This window comes from Gorilla gorilla, chromosome 1 (assembly GCF_029281585.2).
Source record: "Gorilla gorilla gorilla isolate KB3781 chromosome 1, NHGRI_mGorGor1-v2.1_pri, whole genome shotgun sequence".
Classification (NCBI taxonomy): domain Eukaryota; kingdom Metazoa; phylum Chordata; class Mammalia; order Primates; family Hominidae; genus Gorilla; species Gorilla gorilla.
This window is the reverse complement of record NC_073224.2, coordinates 130277953-130304004: the sequence shown is the minus strand read 5'-3', so window position 1 is coordinate 130304004 and position 26052 is coordinate 130277953. Positions and strand designations below refer to the sequence as shown.

At 49.4% G+C, this 26052-nt stretch overlaps 2 protein-coding genes across 3 annotated transcripts in view; both read left to right on the top strand.

Moving 5' to 3' along the window:
- Nucleotides 1-26052, top strand: part of GSTM2 (glutathione S-transferase mu 2) — a 1178915-nt gene that overhangs the window by 109642 nt on the left and 1043221 nt on the right. The window lies entirely within an intron of this gene.
- Nucleotides 624-24959, top strand: LOC115933775 (bromodomain-containing protein 9-like). 2 transcript variants are annotated; one of them, XM_055354188.2, is made up of 11 exons: nt 624-2122; nt 2544-2688; nt 4233-4343; nt 4937-5112; nt 7624-7756; nt 10721-10796; nt 12016-12111; nt 13426-13558; nt 15711-15822; nt 21377-21599; nt 24940-24959. In XM_055354188.2, exons 1-10 carry the CDS (start codon nt 2010-2012, stop codon nt 21497-21499), a joined length of 1218 nt encoding a protein of 405 aa, XP_055210163.2. In that variant the 5' UTR covers nt 624-2009; the 3' UTR covers nt 21500-21599; nt 24940-24959. The 2 variants fall into 2 exon arrangements, with proteins under 2 accessions (XP_055210163.2, XP_055210148.2); XM_055354173.2 differs by lacking the exons at nt 624-2122; nt 2544-2688; nt 4233-4343; ... (4 more) ...; nt 21377-21599; nt 24940-24959 and having other exon boundaries at nt 8019-10800; nt 12016-12095.

Here is a 26052-nt window from a genome sequence, read left to right as displayed (position 1 = left end):
GCACAAAGAAAAGAAAAAGAAGAAGTCCGAGAAGGAGAAGCATCTGGACGATGAGGAAAGAAGGAAGCGAAAGGTAAAGGAGCAGCGGCGGTGGCCCGGACGCTGCCCACGAGGAGCCCGTGGGGAGCCTGGTCCCAGGACCCAGGCAGAGTGCGCCTGCGTGGCTGGAGGAGGGGAGGGGGTGTTCCGTTGGTAGCAAAACGCGAACCGCTGAGGCCCGCAGACTCAGTTCCAGGATCCTGGGTGTGCTGTTCCTCAGCGGACCCTGCCAGGGTCTCTGTGAGGAGGGAGCCTGGCATGAGGAGGATCTCGGAGGGGGTTTCCCTTAGTTCTGTCCCTCCCCTGAGAACTGCGAGGGGATTGGGCAGACCTGTCCGGATCCCACCTACTCCTGCCTTTCTCACTCCCTTGACTCTGCCGCCCAGGAAGAGAAGAAGCGGAAGCGAGAGAGGGAGCACTGTGACACGGAGGGAGAGGCTGACGACTTTGATCCTGGGAAGAAGGTGGAGGTGTAGCCGCCCCCAGATCGGCCAGTCCGAGCGTGCCGGACACAGCCAGGCAAGGATGCACTTTTAGAGACTCTCCTGGTGTTCACAGCTCATCGTTGTAAATGAGGGGTCGGCACCGTGTCCTGTTGCTTTGGGGAGAAGCATGGGAGGGAGGAGAGCTGGTATTTCCAGGGCCTCATCCCAGGTGTCCTCTGGCCTGAGGTTTCCTCCAGTGTCTCTGAATGTCTAGAGCAAGGCGTGGCCAGTTACCACTGGTGCCCTTCAGTTTTGTTTTTTAACTTATTAGCTAAGGATGGCTTATATGTTTTTTAAGCGTTCATAAAAAGAAACAAAAAGGCATCTCCACAGAGACCAATCGTATGTGACCCGCAAAGCCTAGACTGTTTTTTGTCTGGCCTTTATGTAAAAAGTTTGCCAGCCCTGGGTCTTGAAGTTTGGTTTTGTTTGCACTTAAGACAGTATTGGAACAGTAGCACCATCTGGGTCAGACTGGTAAGAGAGATGCATGTCAGTGAAAACGCAGGTAATTCCCCTTGGGAAGAAGGGACCTCGAGGCCCAAATGGTGGGTCTGAAGTTGCTGAAAATGACCATAGGCTGAGACAAAGGAAGCTGGAGGCCTTTAGTAGAATTTCTGTTGTGGGCACCATCTGCGAAGGATGGCATTTGGCTGGAATTTCCAGTTGACAAGGACTTGCCCTCTGAGTTCTCTTTGTCCCCAGCATTCCTGTGCACAACTCACAGTGATGAGGCATTTGTACCTAAGACAAGGGGTGTCTCTTCCCAGCAACTCTCAGCATCCAGTGGTTCCTGGATTATAGGGAAACAGACGGCTGGGCTTTGGGACATGGGACATCAGGGAGTGGGGAGGCTAGTGCTGCAATCATTCAGGCCGTCAGAAACTGAGGCCTGCTGGCTCCACTGAAGGAAAGTTCTGGAAAGCTGGTGGCCTTCTGAGCTTCTGTGGTCATTTGGCTCTTCAGGCGCTTTCTTTTTTTAATTTATTTTTGAAACATGGTCTTGCTGTGTCGCCTAGGCTGGAGTGCAGTGTCGTGATTCACTCCTGGGCTCAGATAACCCTGGGCTCAAGCGATCCTCCCACCTCAGCCTCCCAAGTTGCTGGGAGTACAGGCACGCACCACCACGCTGGCCATTTATTTACTTTTTGTTGAATTTTAAGGGACCTCAAGTGAAATAATAATCTGTGAATTGAGGATCAACCTTTATGTCCAGAGCGTTTGTTCCGTCCTCCATTTCTTGTCTAGAGTAGTGGTATGAGCTGAAAACATTGCTAAGTGATCACCACATATTGTTGATGTAAGGGCTACCGGTTATTACAAGAGATTTTTATGACTCCTGCTGTGGGGGTGCCCTTTCTACCCGGCTGAGCTTCGTGGGAGCCAAGGCTGAGTCGGATGTATCTTTATATCCCCAGTTCTCGGTGGAACTTAAAATGCTGTGAGACACCAGACAGACAGATACTGTGAACTTGGAGCTCTCTAATGAAGGGATACCAAAGTCTTGTATTCAATTTTTTTTTCCTTAAATTGTCAGCCGAAAATGAGAGCACACCTATTCAGCAACTCCTGGAACACTTCCTCCACCAGCTTCAGAGGTAAACCTGGGCGTTTCTGAAGAGCTAGTGTCTGGGGGTGTGTGGTGTCATCTTTTCTGAGGCCTTATTCCCCACCCCAGCCTCGTCAGCTGTGAAACAGACCCTGCACCTTGTCTTGGTGACTCCCAGTCCACTTCGGGGTGCGTAGGAAGAGTTCATGAACTCATTAGTGGCTCACTCTGAAGTCAGAGTAGAGTGAGGGAAGTCAAGGCTAGAGCTGGGACATTGATGGCCGCCAGGATGCGTTGGGGGAATTTTTATTATATCTGAAATACCTATGACAATAAAAGAAAAGACGCTCGTAACTTTTTTATTTTTAAGAAACAAAATTCGGTCAGTTGTATCCAATTTTTGGATTGTAAGAGATTTTGTATCATTTAGAAATCTAGATTTTTCCACTTTAAGATGTCTTTGCTTTCAGAAAAGATCCCCATGGATTTTTTGCTTTTCCTGTCACGGATGCAATTGCTCCTGGATATTCAATGATAATAAAACATCCCATGGATTTTGGCACCATGAAAGACAAAATTGTAGCTAATGAATACAAGTCAGTTACGGAATTTAAGGTAAGTTACTTTCATTGCCCGAAGTAATCGTGGCATAATTCTGTGTATTCATGTCTTGTGAAGACTTCATTCACCTTAGATCATTTCTAGTTTTTGAGCTTTCACAGGTGTTTCTGTGTTCGGGTGATGTTTTACAGACACAGCATTAAGGAAATGATTGGTCGTGAACGTTTTCTCTGTGCTTTGGTCTAGAAACTAGGTCAGGTTGCACGCTGTTAGAAGTCTGTTTCTTTTCTAAGTTACTGCGCTGGCGTAAATAGGACATGTCGTTTCAAGCAGTGAGGTGTCCGGTGTGGCACGGCTTGAGACTAGACATTTTTAAAAACATACTTCTTTTTAATTCTTAGTTTTGTCTTACACTAATTGAGCATTTAGTTTTTTTAGCATAGTGAGTTTTTCTGTCTCCTGAGTACTTTGCTCTTAACTCTGTTTCTTGCTGCTGGCTGTGAGAATTAGCAACTGCTCATTGGTTTTGCAGCCCAGGGGAAGAAAGCAAAACAAATGCTTGATAAAATTGGCATTAGTGTAGTTTAGAAAGGCATTAGATTTCTCTCTTAGGTTCCATTCCCCTGGGGAAAGCTTGACTTTTCTATTTTATGCTTACCGAAGGGTTTGCTGACTCACAGAAACACAACAGAACAGACTTAAAGGAGAGTGGGAGAAAAGGAAACTTGATGAGAGGATCAGGCAGCACCTAAGGGTAGATGTTAAGAGCACTCCATGCCCGAAAGCCCTCTGTGTTCCCTGCTTCGGGCCCCAGTCTGGCCATTCCTAGCAACAAAGTGAGAAGGGGAGCAGCATTCACTCCGTGGAGTGTCCGCAGTGGAGTCTTCAGGGGAGGGGCTCCACAGCCTCGGGCCGGGCCCTAGGGCTGCTGGCTCTGGAACCGGGACTTGGGGAGGGTCCAGATGGCACATTCTCAGTTAGGGTGGCCGGCCTCCAGGGTCATGCTCCAGCCTGACATTGGTACTCACCTTTGAGAGGCCTGTGCTGAGGAAACTGGCCTCTCATAATAAAATACTGATGTTTCCATATTTTCACCATAAATTACGAAATAAGGTTGTCCTTTTGTGGGGCAAAGTCTTTTTCTAGTAGTTTGAGGGAACCATTTGGTGACAGAATTTTAAATTCGATTCTGTGGAGAAATTCTAGAGATAGAGGATATCACTGTGCCGCACGCCTGCCTTTATCCCTTGACTTTCACTTGAAAGAATCAGGTCGTTGCTTCTCGTTCCTATTTATGTTCTGGAGAAATGCAAGAAGTGCAGGAAATGCTTTTTCCTTGCACAGCATTTGTATGTGATGCTTAGAAAGAAGTTACAGGCTTGGCCAACTGTTTGCTGTAATATTTTTCATGCAAGACCAACATGCAACTAAGAAAACTTCTCTAAGTTCTTAAACGTTATTTTTAGATCAGAGAGCCCAGTTGAATTGTTTTCTACTCGATTGTAGCTTTTTCCTTTTGGTCTCTTGGTAGTCATCTAGAGCTTTGCTGTTGTCTGTGGCATTTCAAACCTGGTAAGTCTTTCCTGTTTTCTTTTCAGGCAGATTTCAAGCTGATGTGTGATAATGCAATGACATACAATAGGCCAGATACCGTGTACTACAAGTTGGCGAAGAAGATCCTTCACGCAGGCTTTAAGATGATGAGCAAAGTAAGAAACTCACTGGCAGCAGTGAGCTACGGAAAGCAGGGGCTCTGCCCCCCGTCGCTTGTGCCCGAAGGGAGCCTCACAGTGAACACGTGCTCCATCCACCCGCCACCCTCATGATGTTGCCCCCTTTGCTCTAGGGTAGACGTCCCCGGCCGCCCTCTCTGCTCATGACCTAGCTGTAACATCTCATTGAGGGTTGGTGGAAAGTTCCGCATCTCTTGATCTTAAGCCTGGGTGTCAGGTGTCAGTCTTGCTGGATGGCAGCCAGCATTGCGGGCTTGTTTTGGGTGACTGCCTCACTGAATCCAGACGGGACATCCTTGTCTTCCTTGGCCATCCTGAGTGGCTTCCCAGATCTGTGCCGTGAGCCAGGCTGCATGCATCCCACGTAGGTGAAGGTAAAGGGGAGGTGCGGCACCTGCCGCGCTCTGGTGGTGGGTCAAGCCCCCACAACCACCTCCCGCTGCTCCGCCGTGGAAAGTTAGCTCTTAGGCCAGGTGAGGCTGTGACCATCCCCATCCCATCCCATCGTCACGGCACCCTGGCTGTGAGGGAGAGGTAAATCCCTGCTGCTCTGTCCTTTCTGATTCTAGGAGCGGCTGTTAGCTTTGAAGCGCAGCATGTCGTTTATGCAGGACATGGATTTTTCTCAGCAGGCAGCTCTTTTGGGCAATGAAGATACAGCTGTTGAGGAACCTGTCCCTGAAGTTGTACCAGTACAAGTAGAAACTGCCAAGAAATCCAAAAAGCCGAGTAGAGAAGTTATCAGGTAAAGGCTCTGTGGAAACCACATTTGCTTTTGGAGTTGGGCACCACAGCCAGGAAAGCAGGTGCCTTGTAGGGGAGAGTGAGTGAGTGAGAGAACGGATGTCATGTCACGTAGACGTCCTTGGTGTAGCTTATTCTGGTAGGAGGAGTGTGGCCAGACAGCCCCTCCTGCCCACCGGCCACGTGCACTCTCTGACCCAGGTGTGGTACCCAAGCCCGTCCGATCACCCCTGCCCCCAACTGCTACTGACTGGTGGTCTCTGTCTCTACACGCCGTTACGATCATTGGCCCCTCCCTCCCCTGCACAGTGCCTGCCGGCAGCCAAGGCTGTGCCCTTGTCCCAGACTGTGCCGCACAAGCGGGCTGACTTTGGGGAGCCAGCATTGGCGGGGGCTTCTTTCTTGCCGTGGGGTAGACGCACACTCCTGAACTGTTCGCTTCTGTGTCTGTGTAGACGCTGGAGTGGAGCAGGTGCAGGCCTGTGGTCAGGAAGGTGTGGATGCTGCGGGGGACCAGGTGAGGACTGCAGGCCACAGCTCCCTGTAGCTCTGCTCCCTCCCACAGGGAGCAGCCGACTTAGCTGGTCCTTCAGGGAACCTTCTTCCTTTTTTTCTAAACCCCAGAGTGGTTTTCATGGGGGCTCTTTGTCTCATGGTGGCTGAGCATTGAGATTGTATCAAAGTCCGTATCACACGTCATTCCTGTAGACGCTCCTCCACCTATGTGAGGTGGCCGCCTGATAGGACCAAACAAAGCGAGAGTATCGCCAGGGGCCTTAGAGGCACCAAGAGCACTTACCATAGCCTGCAGCGGGCAGAAGCGCCTGGCACAGAGCCTGCTTCATCACGTGTCACTTGCTGAGTGCAGGCCCCAGAGAGCGCAGTCTCAGGACATCCACCCTCATGGCCGTGTGTCTGACAGCACTGTGGCTCGCGGTCTTCCCAGTATCCTGAGAGGACTGGCCTGTTGCCATCCTGGGGACAGATCAGATTTGAAGGATGGTTTCTGCTGAAGTGTATTGCTTTTGTGCCATCTTGTGGGAAGTCAGGGACCGTCTGGAGTTGGTACTGAATGTCCTTGAGGCACTTGTGATGGTCACGGCCCTCCATTGTTTGTTTCCTTCTCACAGTGTGTATGGGACTCACGTGGATTTAACAGGTGGGGCGGCAGCGGTGCTGGGCTCGGTGCTTCTGCTCTGAGCAGCTCCCTCCAACCGTCAAAAGGGAGAGTGGTCTTGAGACCAGCGCCTCAGTTCCTGCAGCCTTGGCTTAGGAGACAGGGTGCTCTGCGTGGCCAGAGTGTGTTGCTTGGCAACGGACGACAGTCTCCTAAGGCGGTCTCCCCACGTGCATTGCGTTTCCCACCCCGCTGCCGTGTGAACACTCACTGCGTGGTTGGCTGGTGGCTGTGTCCGGCCTCAGCCCCCGACTCGAGTGTGCTGCTGGCCTTCAGGGGTCAGGGTTTCATGGCCGCCCTTTGCCGCCTCATGGTGACTGAGCATTGAGGGGGAATTGAAGTTGGTGCTGGTCAGCATGCTCAGCTGCGGTGGGGTTGTGTCCTGGCAGACCCACCCCAGGTTGGTTTTGGGTGTCTCTGGTGCTGCAGCTTCACCCTTGCCTGTGGGATCCAGGCCCTTTAGATGGATCCCCAGCTGTCAGTCTGCAGGCAGGAGAGCGTGCCGAGCTCAGGCAGTCACCTTCACCTAGTGTCACAGCAGTGCGCATCGGTAATGGGCTCACGCAGGTGCCTGAGTGGAGCCCCTCCCTGCGGAGCTCATGGGGCTCTGACTCCTGTGTAGGGTTGCCAGGTTGTCACTGTAGGTCAGGCAAGGGCAGGGCCGCTCTCATGGGCAGGGCTTGTCCTGGGCCTGCACCTGGCCCTAGGCTGTTCAGACCCATGCCCAGGCAAGTGCCCAGGGTGGGAAGGAGCCCACTCGCTTGCTTCTAGAACCTTCCACACTCCTTGGGTGCTACAGCCTGTGCCCCTCAGCTGTTGGAGAACTGCTTCAGGTGGAACCTGGGGCCACTTGCTGATGTCCTTGTGTGTTCTTTGTGCCACCGAGTGGCCACAGCAGAGGGGGCTGCTGTCCACCCAGCCTAGCAGCACCAGACCTCACCCGAGCAGCCCCGCCTATCCTGCCTTGCTGTGAACCCTGCGTAGTCACGGGTGGCTTTTCCAGTCACTTTTCTGATGGGGCCTTTAATAACTAACCAGTGTGGGCATCTGTTACTTTGTTGCTAAAGCACTGTAACTGAGTTTGCACTGCGTTGAAAAACAGGGAGTCTGTCTACTTGGCTTACACTTACTCTTTATTTTAATAAAAGTGTCTTAATTTGTCATTTGGTTAGGGTGAAAAGGGATGCTTTGAGACCTAAAAGAAGTTAAGTATGCTCTGCCAGCTCTGTGTCTGAGGGCAGGGTCGGTAGAAGCTGGGTTAGGTGCCGACGCATGGGGAGCAGGTGTGCGGTGGGGATGCTGCCTCCAGGTGACTTGGTTGTCCCCACCTCACAGCTGCATGTTTGAGCCTGAAGGGAACGCCTGCAGCTTGACGGACAGTACCGCAGAGGAGCACGTGCTGGCGCTGGTGGAGCACGCAGCTGATGAAGCTCGGGACAGGATCAACCGGTTCCTCCCAGGCGGCAAGGTAGTGTGCTCTGTGGCCACCGAGAGAGGGTGCCACGTGGCCCCAGACTCTCTGTGTGCCTCTCCTTCTGGGTTGGTGCTGTGTGATCTAGCACAGCCACTGGGATCCAGAGGTCAGCGTGGGGCCCTGACGGGAGGTCCAGATCAGACACACATAAGGCTGGTCTCTTCAGTCGGGGTCCAGGTGCCTCTGGCAGGGCTGCCGCTGGTGTTTCATGCATCGTGGAGGCCACGTGGTCACTGACCTCATTTCCTTGATGGAGGCCCTGCTGCAGGCTAATCCTTTCTCTTGGAGCGAATGCTGACTTCTGTGTCTCTGTCACTGGGTGTTGACGTGAGGCACCGCCCTTGTTATTCCAGTGGGGGTGCTGGCGTTGGATCCGACAGATGGTCCATAATAGGCCACCCACTGTGTTCACGTGGCTCCTGCCACAGATGGTCTTTGTGGTGGTGGGGCCCACTCAGCTGACCACGCTCTCCTTTCTGGCAGGAGACGTTCTAGACCCAGTGTCTTCAGTGGAAACGGAGCACAGGCTGTCTGCAGTCTCAGGCTTCCTAGCAGCCCTGATAAGAGAAGTAGAGCAATGCAGGTGACATTAATCCTTGCAGGTTTCATTTCACCTCCATATCCAACATTTTATCTCAACATGTAGTCTGTAGAAAACGTTAATTTGAGCTTTATGGGTTTTTTTCATATTAAGTCTTCAAAATGCACATGGGACGAGATGTAAAGAATGCTGAAGTGGGGGCATTTCAGAGGTGTCTGCTTCTGTTTGCCTGTGCCTGCTGGGAAGTTGCAGTGGTCTGTGTGGCTTGTGTGTTGCGAGGTTGCGGTCTGCGTGGCTCACATGTTGGGAGGTCGTGGTCTGCGTGGCTCACGTGTTGGGAAGTTGCAGTGGTCTTTGTGGCTTGTGTGTTGGGAGGTTGCGGTCTGCGTGGCTCACGTGTTGGGAAGTTGCAGTGGTCTGTGTGGCTTGCATATTGGGAGGTTGCAGTCTGCGTGGCTCACGTGTTGGGAGGTCGTGGTCTGCGTGGCTTACGTGTTGGGAAGTTGCAGTGGTCTGTGTGGCTTGTGTGTTGGGAGGTTGCAGTCTGTGTGGCTCACGTGTTGGGAGGTCGTGGTCTGCGTGGCTCACGTGTTGGGAAGTTGCAGTGGTCTGTGTGGCTTGCGTGTTGGGAGGTTGCAGTCTGTGTGGCCCGTGTGTTGGGAGGTTGTGGTCTGCGTGGCTTGTGTATTGGGAGGTTGTGGTTCACGTGGCTTGCATGTTGGGAAGTTGCTGTGGTCTGCGTGGCTTATGTGTTGGGAGGTTGTGGTTTGTGTGGGTTGTGTGTTGGGAGGTTGCAGTCTGCGTGCCTTGTGTGTTGGGATGTTGCTGTGGTCTCTGTGGTTTATGTGTTGGGAAGTTGCTGTGGTTTGCGTGGCTCGTGTGTTGGGAGGTTGCAGTTTGCGTGGCTTGCGTGTTGGGAAGTTGCTGTGGTCTGTGTGGCTTATTTGTTGGGAGGTTGTGGGTTTGTGTGGCTCATGTGTTGGGAGGTTGTGGTCTGTGTGGCTCACGTGTGGGGCGGTTGCTTGGCTCGCCTGTTGGGAGTTTGTGGTTTGCATGGCTTGTGTGTTGGAAAGTTGCTGTGGTCTGTGTGGCTTATCTGTTGGGAGGTTGTGGTTTTTGTGGCTTGCATGTTGGGGGGTTGTGGTCTGTGTGGCTCACGTGTTGGGAGGTTGTGGTCTGCGTGGCTCATGTGTTGGGCAGTTGTCTGCTTGGCTCACGTGTTGGGAAGTTGTGGTCTGCGTGGCTCATGTGTTGGGAAGTTGTTTATGTGGCTTGTGTGCTGGAGGTTGTGGTCTGCGTGGCTTGCACTGTAGTTCTTTTGGACAGCCTTGTTCTGCAGTCTGTGCTCCAGCCCTGGAATTGCCACATTCTCCAAGAAGCCCTGGTTTCTTGACTAGAGAGCCTTGTTTAGAAGCCAGGACCTGGGTTCTGGGTGAAGCCCTCTGCAGATAGAGCTGGGAGATGCCTGTGGTGTGTGTCTGCACCACATACATGGACACTGTGCAGAAGGATTCTGTTGGCACCTGTGTTTACATGGGTTGAAAACTGTTTTTACATGGAAACTTCCAGTTCCCTCGTGCCCCGTGGGTTCCCGCTTCTTCCCTTTCAGTTTTGTGTCTGCGCCGTGAGGACTTGACTCCTAATCTACGTATCAACTCCGTGTCCCATGGCAGCTGACCTTCCGCCTCTCCCCCAGGGCCCTGCTCCTAATCTGCGTATCAACTCCGTGTCCCATGGCAGCTGATCTTCCGCCTCTCCCCCAGGGCCCTGGCCCTCCTGTGGGCTCTGAGACTTTGCATGGATCGGCGGTGGGGAGCTGCCCCCACACAAACGTCCGGCTCTTCTCAGGCCAGGTGGCTGCCCTGACATGGCATGATGTCCAGCGCATGGACATCACCCTTGCACTGGAGCCCAGCCAACCCCTGCATGACAGCCCTCTTCCCCCTTGAACCCCAAGTCTGCACACACCAGTGCCTCCTCTTCCTGGATCCTCCTGATGGCCTGTACACAGAACTGGGGTGTGGGTGGTGGGTTTTTAAATGAAAACCGGTCCACACATGCTTGAGAGCTGGAGCCGCCTGCTGTCAAGGCAGTGCCATGCTGACCTGCTGACCATTCCATTTTGTCAAGGCTCATGAGCAATTTTAAATGTTTACTTGTGGGTGAAGGTTTTTGTTTCAGCTGTACCCCCTATAGCAGGGCCACGGGGAGCCGAAGAGGTTCTCCTTGGCACCTGTGCGTGCTCTGCTGTTGCCAGTGAGTCTGAAATTCCAGGGAATGCCGTGAGGGGCCCTCTGGCGTTTGTTCTTGGACAAATGTGCTTTCATCCCCATTAAGCCCTGCTTGTTGACCTTCATTTCATTTGTGCTGCGCTGCCCCTCCTGAGGGACAGACGCTCAGGCAGTGCTTCCTTCTAGATGGGCTATCTGAAGAGGAATGGGGACGGGAGCCTGCTCTACAGCGTGGTCAACACGGCCGAGCCGGACGCTGATGGCAGGTGCCCGCTCAGGGCTGGCTTTATGCTCTCTGTACACTGTTTTTTGGGCCTCCGTTGATAATCTGTAATGAAAAGCTGAGCCATGGCCATGGGGCAGCATGAGAAGCTGCCCGGCTTCCCGACCTTGCTCGCACCCCAACGTGACACGTGAGCCGAGTGGAGGCGTGGACGGCCATCTCGCGGGGCGGGGCTGCTGGTCAGACCTCGGTCAGGGCTCCTTGGGAGCAGCGGGACTCGAGCCACGTTCCTGAAAAGCTGCCGAGAGGCCTTTAAGGCCAAACCTCACTAGCATCAGGAAGGGTTCACATCCCGAGCTCAGTCTTCAGCAAAGACCAGAGTGCTGGCCCACCCTGCTCCTTGAATCTGAAAAGCAGTCTTAGAAGAGCTGTTAGATGATGACGTCAGGACAGTGTTGAAGGATGGCGCGCACTAGGCCTGTCCAGCCCGTCAGGGGTGCTTTGTTGGCCTGGAAGTAATTAAGAGGCTTGCCCTTTGAACGAAAGTGTGATCACTTGGGTTTGAAATGCACTCGCGGGCTCACATGAGGAACGCGCAGCCCGGCACGGGTTGCCTCTCGATTCCCACTTCCCTCGCTCTCACCCGCATGCCTGCTGGTGGTCTTTCACCCAGCTCCACCATGCCAGCGTGGTTTTCTCCAGTGTGTGAAGGATAGAAACGGGCTGATCTATATAATCTTCAGCTTATTTTGTTAAAGAGGATAGACCGTTGATCCATATTTAGCTTCTGAGAGTGTTGAGACCGAGGCACCGGTTGGGAACTGAGGAACTCCTGCTCTGATCCCATGAGTGGTGTGTGGGTGGTGACTTGAGCATGGCAGACATGCTGTCAGATGCACGCGCTCCGGGTGCACACGCCACCGTTTCGCTGTTAGAGCACGCAGGACAAGATTTCTTCTTGGAGTTGTTGAGTGATCCATTTGAAAATGTTCTCAAAGTATTGCTGGTGTGGTGGCCAAAGATGTGGTATTTTTTATTGTGTTGACTTTGGGGTGATAAAGAAATGAAATTGAAATGCAGTTAGTTTTGAGAATGGTAGTTGGCTTTCGCAAATTTGTTTTCAGGTGATCATTATAAAATCCCCCCACCCGCACCAATCACATCCACTGTGATGTGGAGAAAGGGCTCATGGCACTGCACTGGGGCACCGCGTTGGGGTCACACCTGCCACTCATGGCCCGCCATGTCCGTGTTGCAGAGGAGGAGACCCACCCGGTGGACTTGAGCTCGCTCTCCAGTAAGCTACTCCCAGGCTTCACCACGCTGGGCTTCAAAGACGAGAGAAGAAACAAAGGTAAATCCGTAGTCCCATCCCAGGAGCCTGCCGGAGCAGGGAAGGTGGCAGGGGTTTAGTGGAGTGATGGCAAATGCTGCTGATTCCTACTTCACGGTTTCCTCACTGTACCTGGATTCATATTTTCGCATGGGTAAGATTGAGATCAGTTACAGTGACAGGAATGAAACTTGTGTTGGATGGGGACACACACAGCGGGCACCTTGGTTGCATCACTGGACTTCACCTTGGTCAGTGTTTTGGGGTCCTTGTGTTTCTGTCCCTGTCACATTACAGAACATCCCTTCAGGGGTCAGAATGTGTGGCCCCCGGGCCTTGGGTCTGGCCTGTGTGTTCTCCTCTCCATCTGCACTGCTGCCTCCTGGCTGCGCTGCTGCTGGGACCTCCTGCACGGCCCCATCCTCCACTTCTCCACCTCTGCTGGGTCCCTCCCGTGCAGACAGCTGCATGGACACTGCTCCTGCCGGCCCTTTCTCCCTCAGCCACTCACACCATCTGCTAATGGGACAGCTCACTCTTCCCTCCAAACCATGGCCTTGGCTCAAGAGCTTCCTTGTTTCTGGAATGTTCTTTCCTCCAGCTCCAGGTGTTGAAATTCTGCCTGGTCTGGGTCTCCTATTGACGGACGCCCTCCACTGGGAAGGATCCTCTTGCCTTCACCACTTGTCTTCACCAGCCCCTGCTCCCCTCTTCCTCTTGGGGCTGTTGTGGTTGTTGATACTTTTTTGTTGTTGTGTTTGACACACTCCTTGTTCTCACCCTCTAACACAGTTCTCAACCACAGGACTTTTGTCCCTGGAGATGTTTGGCAGTGTCCAGAAGTGTGTTGATGGTCCCACTGGGGTTGGGGGTGCTGCTGGCACCAGATGGTAGGGAGATGCCAGGGGTGCTGCTCCACACCCTATGGGACACTGCACAGTACACCTGGCCTGTGTCCCCCATAGCGAGAGCTGGCCCTGGGCAGGCGTGGTCCCTGCGGTGTGTGTTGGTTGGGATCCTCCACAGTGACAGACAGTGCGCTCTGCCCACGTTTCCACACAGCTCTTTAGCTTGTGGAGCTCACCCCTTTGCAGAGAGCGCATTTCTCTGCGGTCTTTGGCCTGCAGAAGTAAAATGAGGGGTGGTGAATTACACCCCTGCTGGTTACACATGGAAAACTCAGGAGCGAGAATTTTGTGGAGAGCAAGAGAGGTGAGACTGGGGTGCTGGCTGCCAGCCAGGCAGTCCCTCAGCCCCTGGAGAAGCGGGGTGGGGCCTGCACACCGAGTCCTTCCAGTGAGTCCAGTGATGTTCTCTTTCTCCTCTTCCTCCCAGTCACCTTTCTCTCCAGTGCCACTACTGCGCTTTTGATGCAGAATAATTCAGTATTTGGCGACTTGAAGTCGGACGAGATGGAGCTGCTCTACTCAGCCTACGGAGATGAGACAGGCGTGCAGTGTGCGCTGAGGCAAGTGTCGGCCCCGGGGAGCCCTTGGCTGCTGTGCAGCTTGAGCTGCACCCTGGTGTGGGACCTGGAGCCCCACATGTGTGCGGGTAGGGAGAGGGCCATCCCGCAGCCGTCCAGATGGCAGCCTGGGTCTTCCCATTGCTTTCAGTCATCCACACAGGTCTGCCACAGGCCAGTCCTGAAATCTGGGTAACTCAGTCAGAAGGTGGTGATCAGGGCGTAGCTTGTGACGGGGTTGGGGGTGTGTTGAGCGCACTGGATCGTATTGAATTGTGTTTCTTAAGTGGCCGTGCTAGCTCAGGCTGCAGTGACAAAGCACCACAGACTGGGGTCTTACTCCTGGGGGCTGGCATTTGCCATGAAGGTGTGGGCAGGGCTGGTTCCTCCCGAGCCCTCTCTCCTGGACCTGCAGGTGCTGTCTTCTCCGTCTTCTCCCTGTGCCTTCCCGGGGCCATCCTATGCGTGTCTGTGTCCTCGGCTCTCCTGGAGACCCTACCGTTCTTAAGGACCCTGGTCATATTGGATCAGGGCCACCCTAATGGCCTCATGTCACTGCAGTTACCTCTAAAGGCCGTAAAGGCACCAGCTCCAAGTATAGTCACATTCCAAGGCACTGGGGTCGGGATTTCAACTTACGAACTCTGAGTGGGAGACACAGTTCAGGCCATGGCAGGCTAAAGTATAATACCAAAATCACAAATGTAGCAGCCTGCTTTTCCGTAGAATGTTGCTGTGTGTATTTTTTGTTTTCTGTGGCAAAATAAAAGCGGGTCACTCTTGTAAAATTTGGCAGTTTTTAATGGAGAAAGCAACTTAATTTTGCTAGCCTTTAAGAAATGGCATCTTGACATATCAGGTCTTCATTTTATTCCAACAAGAATGCAGAATATGTTTTAAAAATAAACAAGAATCCCCTTCATAAAATAAGTGAAAACCTGACCCTGAGTTTTGTAGCAAAAAAGGAAGTAAATGTGGAAAATGAAGAGGAAATTCTAGTAGGAGACGATGGGGTCATAAGTCAGAAATTAAAGAGTTGTTTGCTCCCCACCCTCCCGCCAGCCCTCACCTCACCCCTGCTGTGGGGCCTCTGCCCAGCCTGGGCCAAGGCCGCGGCTCCCCTGGTTCCATCCTGTCCGCAGTCGGCTCCCTGTCCACGGCTTGTGGCTCCTTCAGGACGTCAGTCACCTGTTGTCCATGTGGTATCATCAGCGGACTGTGCACACCGCCTGCCTTCCCCAGCTGTCTGTCCTAGAACGCGTCAGGTTCCATGTTGCTGTGAAGAAAGATCATTCTGACCCCGCCTGCCTTGTGGCTGCAGGGGCAACACTCAGAAGCACATCTCCTAGGGCCTGGCATGAGGCTACGTGGTCCCATGCCAGCCTCAGCGCAGAGACACCCAGATCCTCTGCCCCTGAGTGCTGCTTCCGTGCACACTGCGAGTGCCGAGCTTGGCCTGTCCCGGGCTGTGGGTGTTTTAACAAAGACACGGAGTCTCCTTGTTGCCTCCTGTGACCGTGGTTCAGCTTCTGACCAGCAGCCATCCTTGTTCCTCTCTGCAAAGGTCTTTGGAGTCTGGGGAGCCCTTCTGAGGCCCTTGCTTGGTGCTTTGATTCTAAGACTATGCATTTTTGTTCCTGGCCTACTTTTTAGATTGTATTATGTTTTATTTTTTAAGTTGTTTCATTTATATGGCCAAGAATCAGGATGGTAGTAAAAGGAGTGCCTTGGAAGTGTTGGCCCACCCCTGCCCCACGTGCCCATTCCTCACCGGCAGGCGCTGCCCACCGGTGTGCTTCTGTCCACACCCACTTGTGTTTTTAAACGCATAACGAGTGGAAAGATAGGAGTATCCTTTTACAGATGATAACATAGCACACGTGTGTTTCTAGGCTGTGTGCGTGTGTATTCATGCTTTTCTCCCTCTCCCCACTGAGATCTTTTTAACCTTTTTGGGTCATGGACCACTTTGAAAATCTAATGAAAACTATCAGCCACTCCCCAAAATACCCGCTCAGGGAGGGTCACGGGGACCGAGGAGCTGCACTGGCACGGCAGGCTTCTGTGATCAGGGCCGCTGCGAGGGCCAGGCGACAAGGGCTTGGCGTGGAGCACAGCATGCCTTTCAGCGTACCTTCTCCTGCGGCCCCTCTAGCCTGCAGGAGTTTGTGAAGGATGCTGGGAGCTACAGCAAGAAAGTGGTGGACGACCTCCTGGACCAGATCACAGGCAGAGACCACTCTAGGACGCTCTTCCAGCTGAAGCAGGTGGGCTGCACTCGCACCGGGGTGGGGGCCAGGTGCCCTTGGGGTGCTGCTGGTGGGAAGAGCCTGCAGCCTGACCAGGCTTTCGGGGACGAGGAGCTGTCGCAGGGACTCTGCTGCCGGCTCCTCGTCAGGATCTGCGTGCTTCTCTGCATGGGCAGGTGTCCCCTGGAGACCGTGACTGTGTGCTCACCACTCCAGCGCACTCGTAACTCTCTATTTCCATCTTCATCTTTCATCTCTGTCACTTTCCTTCATCCTGAAGAGTTTAAAAAAATATTTCCTGTAGTTCAGATTTACTGACAGTGATCTCTCAGCATTGGCTTCTCTGAAAGTCTTTATTTCATCTTCATTTTTGAAATTCATTTTCCCTGTGTATGGAATTTTAGATGACCTTTTTTCCCATCTACTGTAAAATAGGTTTGACTTGCATTGTTGCTATAAAAAAGCATCTGGGCCAAGCATGGTGGCTCACACTTGTAATCCCAGCACTTTGGGAGGCCGAGGCGGGCAGATCACAAGGTCAGGAGGTCGAGACCATCCTGGCTAACACGGTGAAACCCCATCTCTACTAAAAAATAGAAAAAATTAGCCGGGTGTGGTGGCAGGTGCTTGTAGTCCCAGCTACTCGGGAGGCTGAGGCAGGAGAATGGTGTGAACCCAGGAGGCAGAGCTTGCAGTGAGCCGAGATCATGCCACTGCACTCCAGCTTGGGCCACAGAGCCAGACTCCATCTCCAAAAAAAAAAAAAAAGCATCTGAAGTCATTGTCATCTTTGTTTCCCACATGTGACGTGTCTTTTCGGCCAGATCTGACCTGAAGTCTGCTTTTGTACAGACCACAAGCCAGGAATGTCTTTTACATCTTTAAAAGGGTGTTTACAGAAAAGAAAAGGAAGAAGAAGATGCTTCAGGCAGCGTGTGGCTCACAGAGCCTTGGCTGCTCACTCCCGGGCCCTCGGCAGGACGGGATCTGGCCGGTGCTCTAGGAGCTTTTGAACTTTTATCTTTCTTTATCAGTGATTTTCAGCATTGTATTTTCCAGGTGCCTTGGTGGGCTTTTCTTTGTGTTCTACTTAGCATTTGTTGTTTCTTGGATATGTCTGTAGTTTTCATCATATTTGGAAGATTTTTAGCCATTACTCAAATGTCATTTTCCACCACTGCCTCTTCCTCCTCCTGCTGGACTGTGGCACTCTGAGGACAGCTCGCGTTATCTCACATGGCACCGACACTGTGCTGCCGCACCAGGCTGCTGCAGATTAGTTTCTGATGCTGTTGGCTAAGTTCACTCACCTGTTCTCTGGCCACACCTGAACCTGTTATCCCGGATCAGTTTTCACTGATGATGCCGTCCCGCGCTGCTCATCACTTGGGCTCCATTTGCGGCTTTTGTGTATCTTCTCTCATGTTGTGTGTGTGTTTTTCCTTACATCCTTGAGCCATGTTCGTATTTATTGCTGCTGCTTTTGAAGTCCTCAGTCACTGAGTCTGTCGCCTCTGCCGTTTCCGGTTCTGTTTCTGTTTGACACTTTGCTGCACTTGGAGCCGTGGGCCATTGTGCACGTGCCTGGTGGACAGTCCTGACCCTCGCTGTCTGATAAAAAAGCACTGGCCACATGGCCGCTGGGAAATTTGAATGTGGCCAGTCTGAATTTAGATGTGATGTGTGAGCTACAAACTAGATCTTAAAAAACTAATACAAAAAACGTAAAAATATGAGTAACGATTTCTTATGGCCCGCATGTTGGAATAAAAACATCTTCAATAAATTTGTCTAAGTAAAATGCATTAGTTAATTGAATGTTAAGAGTAATTTTAATGTGGCAGCTAGAATTTTAAGAGCTGGGTACGGTGGCATGCACCTGTCATCAGCTCCACAGGAGGCTAAGGTGGGAGGATCACTTGAGGCCGGGAGGTCGAGGCTGCAGTGCGATTGCACCACTGCCCTCTAGTCTAGGCAATAGAGCAAGACCCTGTCTCAAAAAAAAGATAAAAAAACATTTAGAACGAGGCGTGTGCTCACGTTATGTCTGCTGGGCAAGGCTGATCTGGGTTCTTGCTCTCTTTCGGAGAATACTGATGATCATTTTGGCAGTTGTTACTTGTGGATGATGGCCGGATCCTACCAGGCTTGTCTGGGGTGGGTCCAGGGCAGCCTTATTCTAGGGTTCGTGTAGCCTTAATGCTAAGGAGTGGCCCTTCGGGGAGTCCTGTCTTTTCAGCGTGGTCTCTCCTGTGGGTGGAGTTCGGATGAGTCTCTGTCCTGCCCAGGCTCTGAGAACGTTTGGCTCATGGCTCCCGAGGAGGGGTCAGTCCCTTGACCTGACGGTTTCATCTGTGCTTGTTACAGATGAACTGGGGTCCACATGCCTGGTGCAGTAAACCCAGACACCCATGCCGAGGTTTTGTCATAGAAAGGACACGTGTATTTGCAGGGCGCCAAGCAAGGTGGACCAGGAGGCTCATGTATAAATCCTGGCCTCCCCCACTGGCTACAGGCAAGGCTTGTAAAGCAGGGGTAGATCTCAGGAAAGCAGAACTGAAAGGCAGAGTCATGCATAAGGACACAGAGGTTACATGTCGGCTTGGCCTAGAAGGGCGGTATCTGCAAGCAGGGCCTTATAGGTAATAGGTGGATTCAAAGGTTTTCTGATTTGCAGCTGGTTAAGGAGGAGAAGCTTTGTTTAAAAATTTGGGGTGAAGAGAAAAGAATGTTAGCTTAGGCTTGTGGGTGTGGCTTCCTCCCGGCCCGTCAGGAAGAAATTCAGAACAAAGAACGGGGTCAGAGCTCAGTCTTCAGTTTCGCCTTATCTGAGCCCTTCATGCCAGTAGATTAGTTTGTTGGGGAGGTCCTAGGTGGAGGGTCCAGGTTTCTGAAAGACAGCTCAGGGATATACATTAAGATGTTATCTTTACTTTCTTTCTTTCTTTTTCTTTTTGAGACATAGAGTCTCACTCTGTCACCCAGGCTGGAGTGCAGTGGCGTGATTGTGGCTCACTGCAACCTCTGCCTCCCTAATTCTAGCAATTCTCCTGCCTCAGCCTCCCGAGTAGCTGGGATTACAGGCACACGCCACCACACCTGGCTAATTTTTGTATTTTTAGTAGAGGCGGAGTTTCGCCGTGTTGGCCTGGCTGGTCTTGAACTCCTAATGTTTCACCCAGTTATGGAACACAAATGTGAACCTTGATGATGTAGTATAACTGTCCATTGGACTGGACTCAGAATCGTTTTGAAAAGAGAATCTTGCCCAGAATATTCCTTTGACTCGCCTCTTGTATGACTTCCTATTCAACTGTGTAATCTTGTTGGGATCCTTAATTTTTCTGAGAGAATATCACTTTACTCTCAGCTCAAAAGACTAGTTAAAACATGTGGTTCACTTTTAATAGGCAGTCCCTACTGCCAAGTAAAGTTATACTTGTTATTTCAAACCCACTGCCTCCCAAAATCTTTCAGAAGCTTAGCTGAAATACTATGTAGTATTGCCTGGAGGATGTCCAGCTTGTTTCCTTCTCTAAATGCTCTAAAGTAGGTTAACCTAGAGGAGCGAAAAGTTGTCAATGTATTTAGTCTGAATGGTATTCATTCGCTGTAGGGTAGCTTTTACTGAATGGCTCTTTGTTTCATGATGCCTGCCATCTGTACTAAGGAAGGAACAATAAGAAACAGCCCTCTGAAACTGATATTTCTCTTGAAAGGATGTTGTTGATGACACTGTTAATTGCCTTTGCATTTTCTTCTTTATGAAGCTCGAACTGGGTGGAGCCCACTGCAGCTCAACTAGGCCTGCCTGCCTTTGTAGACTCCACCTCTAGGGGCAGGGCATAGCTGAACAAAAGGCAGCAGAAACTTGTGCAGACTTAAACGTCCCTGTCTGACAGCTTTGAAGAGAGCAGTGGTTCTCCCAGCACAGAGTTTGAGATCTGAGAATGGACAGAGTGCCTCCTCAAGTGGGTCCATGACCCCCGAGTAGCCTAACTGGGAGACACCTCCCAGTAGGGGCCGACTAACACCTCATACAGCCGGGTGCCCCTCTGAGATGAAGCTTCCAGAGAAAGGATCAGGCAGCAACATTTGCTGTTCTGCGATTTTTGCTGTTCTGCACCGGGCATGTTTTTCAACAGTTAACCTCTCCTTCCCCTCCAGAAGCATGTAAGGAGTTTTCTCCAATTCTCACCCTAAGTCTTCTGGAGACAAAACTCATGAAGGTATGGGAGGCTCCCACTAGTTAGGCCCCCAGGAGTTTTTACCTCTCAGGCTAGGCTGCTGTCAGCTCCAGCAATTAGCCAATTCCCTTTGAAGTATGTCTACCCAATGCTGGCTCCAGTGGTGGTTTCTGATCCAGGTAAGTTGTGATTCTCTGTATTTGCCCATGGCTCCAGGTTCCATAGGGTTGGCATGTCTTAGGACCTCCATTTTCTGTTGCATATAAGTAGAGTTATTGATGTTCAGTTTGTTCAGCTTTTTTCTGGTGAGAGTGGGAGTGATGGCTTTTAAGCACTTTACAAGTCTGGTTGTAATTTCTGATTTTTTCTTCAAGCCATCAATAAATGTCATATAAATCCTGCATCGTACTGTTAGTTGTTCTCTGGACGCTCCCCACATGAGGTCCTGCATCCCTCTGCTCACCCTACTTCTGATTGTTCACAAGGCCAACTGCGTAGCTGCCATCCTGGGGCTTCCCTTGCCTCCTCTATCATTCTGGATCTCCAGTTTCTCAGATATCAGGTTTTCCTAGTGGTTTTCTCTTTCATTTTAATGTAAGTACTTGTGCATAACATGCGTCACACATTTGCCAGTTTCATGGTGGAAAAAAATTTATCCTAACAGTAGTGTGCTCAGATTGTTTTTTCTAGTTTTAATGTTATGAAGTATTTCAGTGACATTCTGAGACCTAACCTTTTCCTATGGAGTTTTCCCCCCACCCCTCTAGAAGCTCTTGGGATCTTTTGCTCATGCCTAGAGTTCTGGCATTCCAGGATGATGTACCGCAGTGTGCCTCATTTTTTGCTTCCATGGGTTAAGCATTTCATCAAGCCATTCATTAGGACACTGTATGTCTTTAAGGCCCAGGATATTTTCTCATAATGATTATTCGATGTTTTCCTCCCCTTCGTTTTCTCTGCAGGTGAGAGAAATTGTTTCAATTAGTAGTGATTTATTTTGCCCTTTTCATAGCAAACTGGCGTGTGTGTGTGTGTGTGTGTGTGTGTGTGTAAGAGAGAAATACTTACTTGATGTCGTGTGGAAATTATTGCCAGGTACCAAATTACAAAGCAAACACACAGTTACATCCTGAACCCTGAAAAGATGTCAAAAGAAAGATCCCAAGAGAAGCTCATTCATACCCTCACCAAGTCTCTATACTTTTCTAATGGTTAGTGCCAGAAATGCTAGCAATCCTAAAACTCTGCTAAAAGAAAGAGAATTGTCATATTAGGTTTTGGATAACAGGTTTCAGGTTCTTCTCATGCTCTTGAGTCTTTGGAACTTGCTGGAATCAGTATACTTCTGCAGGCAGGGGTAAGTGAGATGCATTCCTGTCTTTCAGGAGATGTGGAAGAGGTCTCAGGAGTTTTCAAGGCCACATCCATCAGTGCACATTGTGCTTATGGAATCTGTGATGTCACTGCCTCCCCCGATGAAAATCAGCCCTGAATCTGTTTGCCTTTAGGAATTAACACCAGCAGAGGAGCAGTAAAACAACGTGGGATTCTTCTGGCTTCTGGAGCCTCTGCATATGTCAAGACAAAATTGCTTCACCAGTGAATCAGGTCACCCAGCATCTCTAACTATTAAAATTCAGCTTGGTTGGACATAACCTTGGGTTTTATTGATTTGTTGGAGTTTGAAATACTTATTCTAGATACTAATCAGGTTTTCCCATGTTACATGTACTTTCTTCAATTTCGTGCTTTCCCTTAATCTGATGCCCAATTTTATGTGTGCACAGACTCATTTTTCATTTTCATGTAGTCAAAGCCTCAAAAAGTCTCACCCCAATTTCTTCATGAAAACTTCATCAAAGGTTTAGTTCAATCCTATAAGCCTATAATCAAATCCAGTCCTTTCCAGAAAAGAAGTTCTTATGTAAGCAAATTCACATATTTCTGTCTTGGTAGAAACCATAAAGAGTCATTGATAATCATTTGTTCAACTGAATACAAAAGATTAATGTCTGGGTACAGACAATCAATTTCTTATGAAAATGATTTAAGGTTATTTGGCTTCATTGAAAATGGAAAAACAGCTTAGGATTCCCAGAGGAACTTTCACATTTATGGTAGTCTATCAACATTGTGTCAGGAATGCTGCTGTACTCCCAGAAGTGGTTGGTGATCAGTGCAGATCACAAAAGTTGTTTCCAAGCTCAGATTTAGTACAATTTTCTATCTCAATATTATGTTTTATTTATTTGTAATATTTAAAACATTTAAATGCATGTCTATCATACTTTCTGTGTATTAATTATTTTTAGTAAAATATGATTTTGTTCTTGTTTAAATTCCACCATTATTTTAGATACCAGGGGCACACGTGTAGGATTGTTACATGGTTGTATTGGACCCAGGTATTAGTGGGCATAGTACCCAATAGCTAGTTTTTCAACCCACTCCCTCTTCCTTCCTCTCCCTCTCCTGGTAGTCCACAGTGTCTCCTGTTCCTCTGTTTATGTCTGTGTGAGCTCACTATTTAGCTGCCACTTCTAAGTGAGAACATTCGGTATTTTGTTTTCTGTTCCTGCATCAGTTTCCTCTGGATTGTAGCCTCCTGCTCTATCCGCGTTGTTGCAAAGGATGTGATTTCATTCTTTTTTATGGGTGTGTAGCATTCCATATTGTGTATGTACCACATTTTCTTTCTTTAATCCACCGTTGATGGGCACCTAGATTGATTGCATGCCTTTGCTATTGTCAGTAGCCTGGTGATGAACATACTAGTGCTCGTGTCTTTTTGTTATCATGATCTATACTCCTTTGGGTATATACCCAGTAATGAGATTACTGGTTGAATAGCAGCTCTGTTGTAAGTTCTATGAGAAAACTCCAAACTGCTTTCCACAGTGACTGAACTAATTTACATTCGCTGCAAAGGTGTATAAGCCTTTTCTCCACAGCCTCATCGGCATCTGTTGGTTTTTGACTTTTTAATAATGGCAATTCTGACTGGTGTGAGATGGTATCTCACTGGAGTTTCTATCTGCATTTCTCTGATGATTAGTGATGATGAGCATTTTTTCCTATATTTGCTGGCTGCTTGTGTGTCTTCTTTTGTGAAGTGCCTGTTGATGTCTCTTTGCCCACTTTTTAGTGAGATTATTCGGGGTTTGTCTTCTTGTTGCTTTTTCAAAGTTTCTTGTAGATTCTGGACATTAGACGTCTGTCAGATGCACAGATTGTGAATATTTTCTCGATTCTGTATGTGGTCTGTTTACTCTGTTGATGGTTTCTTTTGCTGTGCAGAACCTCTTTAGTTGATTTAGGTTCCAGTTGTCAATTTTTTATTTTGTTACAGCTGCTTTTGAGGGTTTGGCCATAAATTCTTTGCCAAGGGTGATGTTAAGAATGGTATTTCCTAGGTTTTCTTCTAGGATATTTCTACTTCAAGGTTTCTGTATGTAGTGTTTCATTGCAGATGACAACCATCCGGAGACTAATCATTACAAGCCAAGAAAGGGAATTTATTGTTTGCCAGAAAAAACATCCAACACAAAAAAATTAGCAAAGGAGATTCCTGAGTGTCCCTTTCTGTAAAGCATCCAGCATTGTTCTCTGCAGAGTTCAGCAAACGTTTTTCCGTAAAGGGCTAGAGAGATATTAAATATTGTAGGTTTCTAAGCCAAGAGGCAAAAACCATGGTATTATGTAAGTGCACATGTAACCAAGGAGAAAACAAATTTCTATACCATTTTCGTCAATGAGATCCTAAGTTAACAATAGTAACTGAGTAGAACCTCTCAGGTGTTAAATGTTCTTTGCATTGAGAGCCTAGATCTGCTCACCTAGGCTCCCTGGTACAGCCCTCCCTTCCCTCCCCACAGGCCATTTCCTCCCTGCTTCCCTCAGATGAAGAGTTCCATACAAAACACCTACTCCCCTGAGAAGCAGTGAAGTGGTCCTGGGGCCCACCAAGGCCACACAAATCAAGGAGTGGGTGACCTCACCCAGCTGATTTTGAGATCACCTTTGTAAAATGACATCTTGCTGGGAGATGGTCATCAGACATAAGGCCATGGATGTGGCTGTTGGAGGAGGTGAGAGGAGAGATGCCCAGGGGGAGAAGTGGCCAAGCACCGACACCTCACAAAAGATTCAAGGGTATGCAGAAATGGAGATGGGGGAATGGAAACCTCTTTCAAGCAAGGCTTTGAGGCCTGGTACTGATCTCTCTTCTTCCTCCTGCAACCTACCGCACCTGCAGTTTTCTCACCTCAGTTGATGGAAACTCCATCCTTACATACGCTCAATCCAGAAATCTTAGAATTTTCATTGACTGCTGATCTGTCTCTCACCCCATATAGCTGATTAGCCAAGAACTCAAGTTATCTTGAACTGTCAGGTGTGGACCTTAATCCACACCACCCTTTTCTCCCTAGTTTAGGAAACTTGGCAAGTCATTTCTCCTGATAAAGACAATAGGATTTCCTTGAACTTGCGTGATTTCAGTCCTTCCTAGATTCATGACTCACTTAAGAGCACTGTTTTGTTTGCTACCATTTTCCCCTATTTTTATTTCATACCTGTTTGATCTGCACTCTTTCCTATATGGCAGGCAAACCAGTTCAGGTGTGCTTTCCTAATCATAGAATTAGCAATAATAGCACCCTTGGTAACAACTTATTTCTGGCCGCACCACCAGGCAAATGTCACAGGATTTAATAGGTAGAGGATCTTAGGATCATCTATATATCTTGATGTTATAGACTGAAGTGTTTCCCTGTGAATTCATATGTTGAAAGCTTAACCCCCCCAAGTTGACTGTATTTTGAGATAGGGTTTTTAATGCGGTAATTAATGTTAATGAAGTCATACAAGTGGGCCCCTAATCTGGTGGGAATGGTGTCTATATAGGAGGAGGAAGAGCATCAAAGAATCTCTCTCTTTCTCCACGCAGGCACAGAGGAAAGACTATGGGAGGACACAGCAAGAAAGTGGCTTTCTGCAAGCCAGGAAGAGAGGCCTCCCCAGAAACCAACCCTGCTAGCATATCCAACCTCACAAAAGACTCAAGGAGAACTTCTGGCCTCCAGAACTTTGAGAAAATGTCTACTGGTAAGCCACCCAAACTTTGTTATCTTTCTATGGCAGCCTGAGCTGACTAATACCCTTGGTAGGTGGGCGGCACTCACCTAATTGGGCTATATGATGTGAAGTTAAAGTACCTTTAGCAATAGGCACCATCTAATTTCGTTGTATAGATATTGTGTCTTTTGCATTGATATTGCCTCTCTTAGTTGTATGTATATTGATGCATGAGGCTAGGATTACAAGAATAGTCAAAATAGGAAGAAAGAAGAGAAAGGTGGTGAAGATATGAAGTTCCATAATTGCATCCTCTACCCACATCCTGTTCTTAGAATCTTTTCCACTGGAGGCTGCACCTGTGTACCCTCAGATTCAATCTGAGCACACAATTATTTATACAAGCAAGGCAACTTTTCCAATTTTGCCTATCACCTGCTTGGAGAAACAAGTACTTCAATCACCAATTTGAACATTCATTGAGATAACTGTTCAGAGGTTGATAAAAAATGTGGCATCTCCCTGTATTGTTGCTTTCTCCTGGGCCAACAATGCCGTCTGTACTCTGCTGGTCTGCATTTGACCACAAACTGGAGTCGCAGCAAATCTTAGCCTCTTGGGAAGCCTATTTTTTTTTTAAATTTTATTATTATTATACTTTAAGTTTTAGGGTACATGTGCACAATGTGCAGGTTTGTTACATATGTATACATGTGCCATGTTGGTGTGCTGCACCCATTAACTCGTCATTTAGCATTAGGTATCTCTCCTAATGCTATCCCTCCCCCCTCCCTCCACCCCACAACAGTCCCCAGAGTGTGATGTTCCCCTTCCTGTGTCCATGTGTTCTCATTGTTCAATTCCCACCTATGAGTGAGAACATGCGGTGTTTGGTTTTTTCTCCTTGTGATAGTTTGCTGAGAATGATGGTTTCCAGTTTCATCCATGTCCCTACAAAGGACATGAACTCTTCACTTTTTATGGC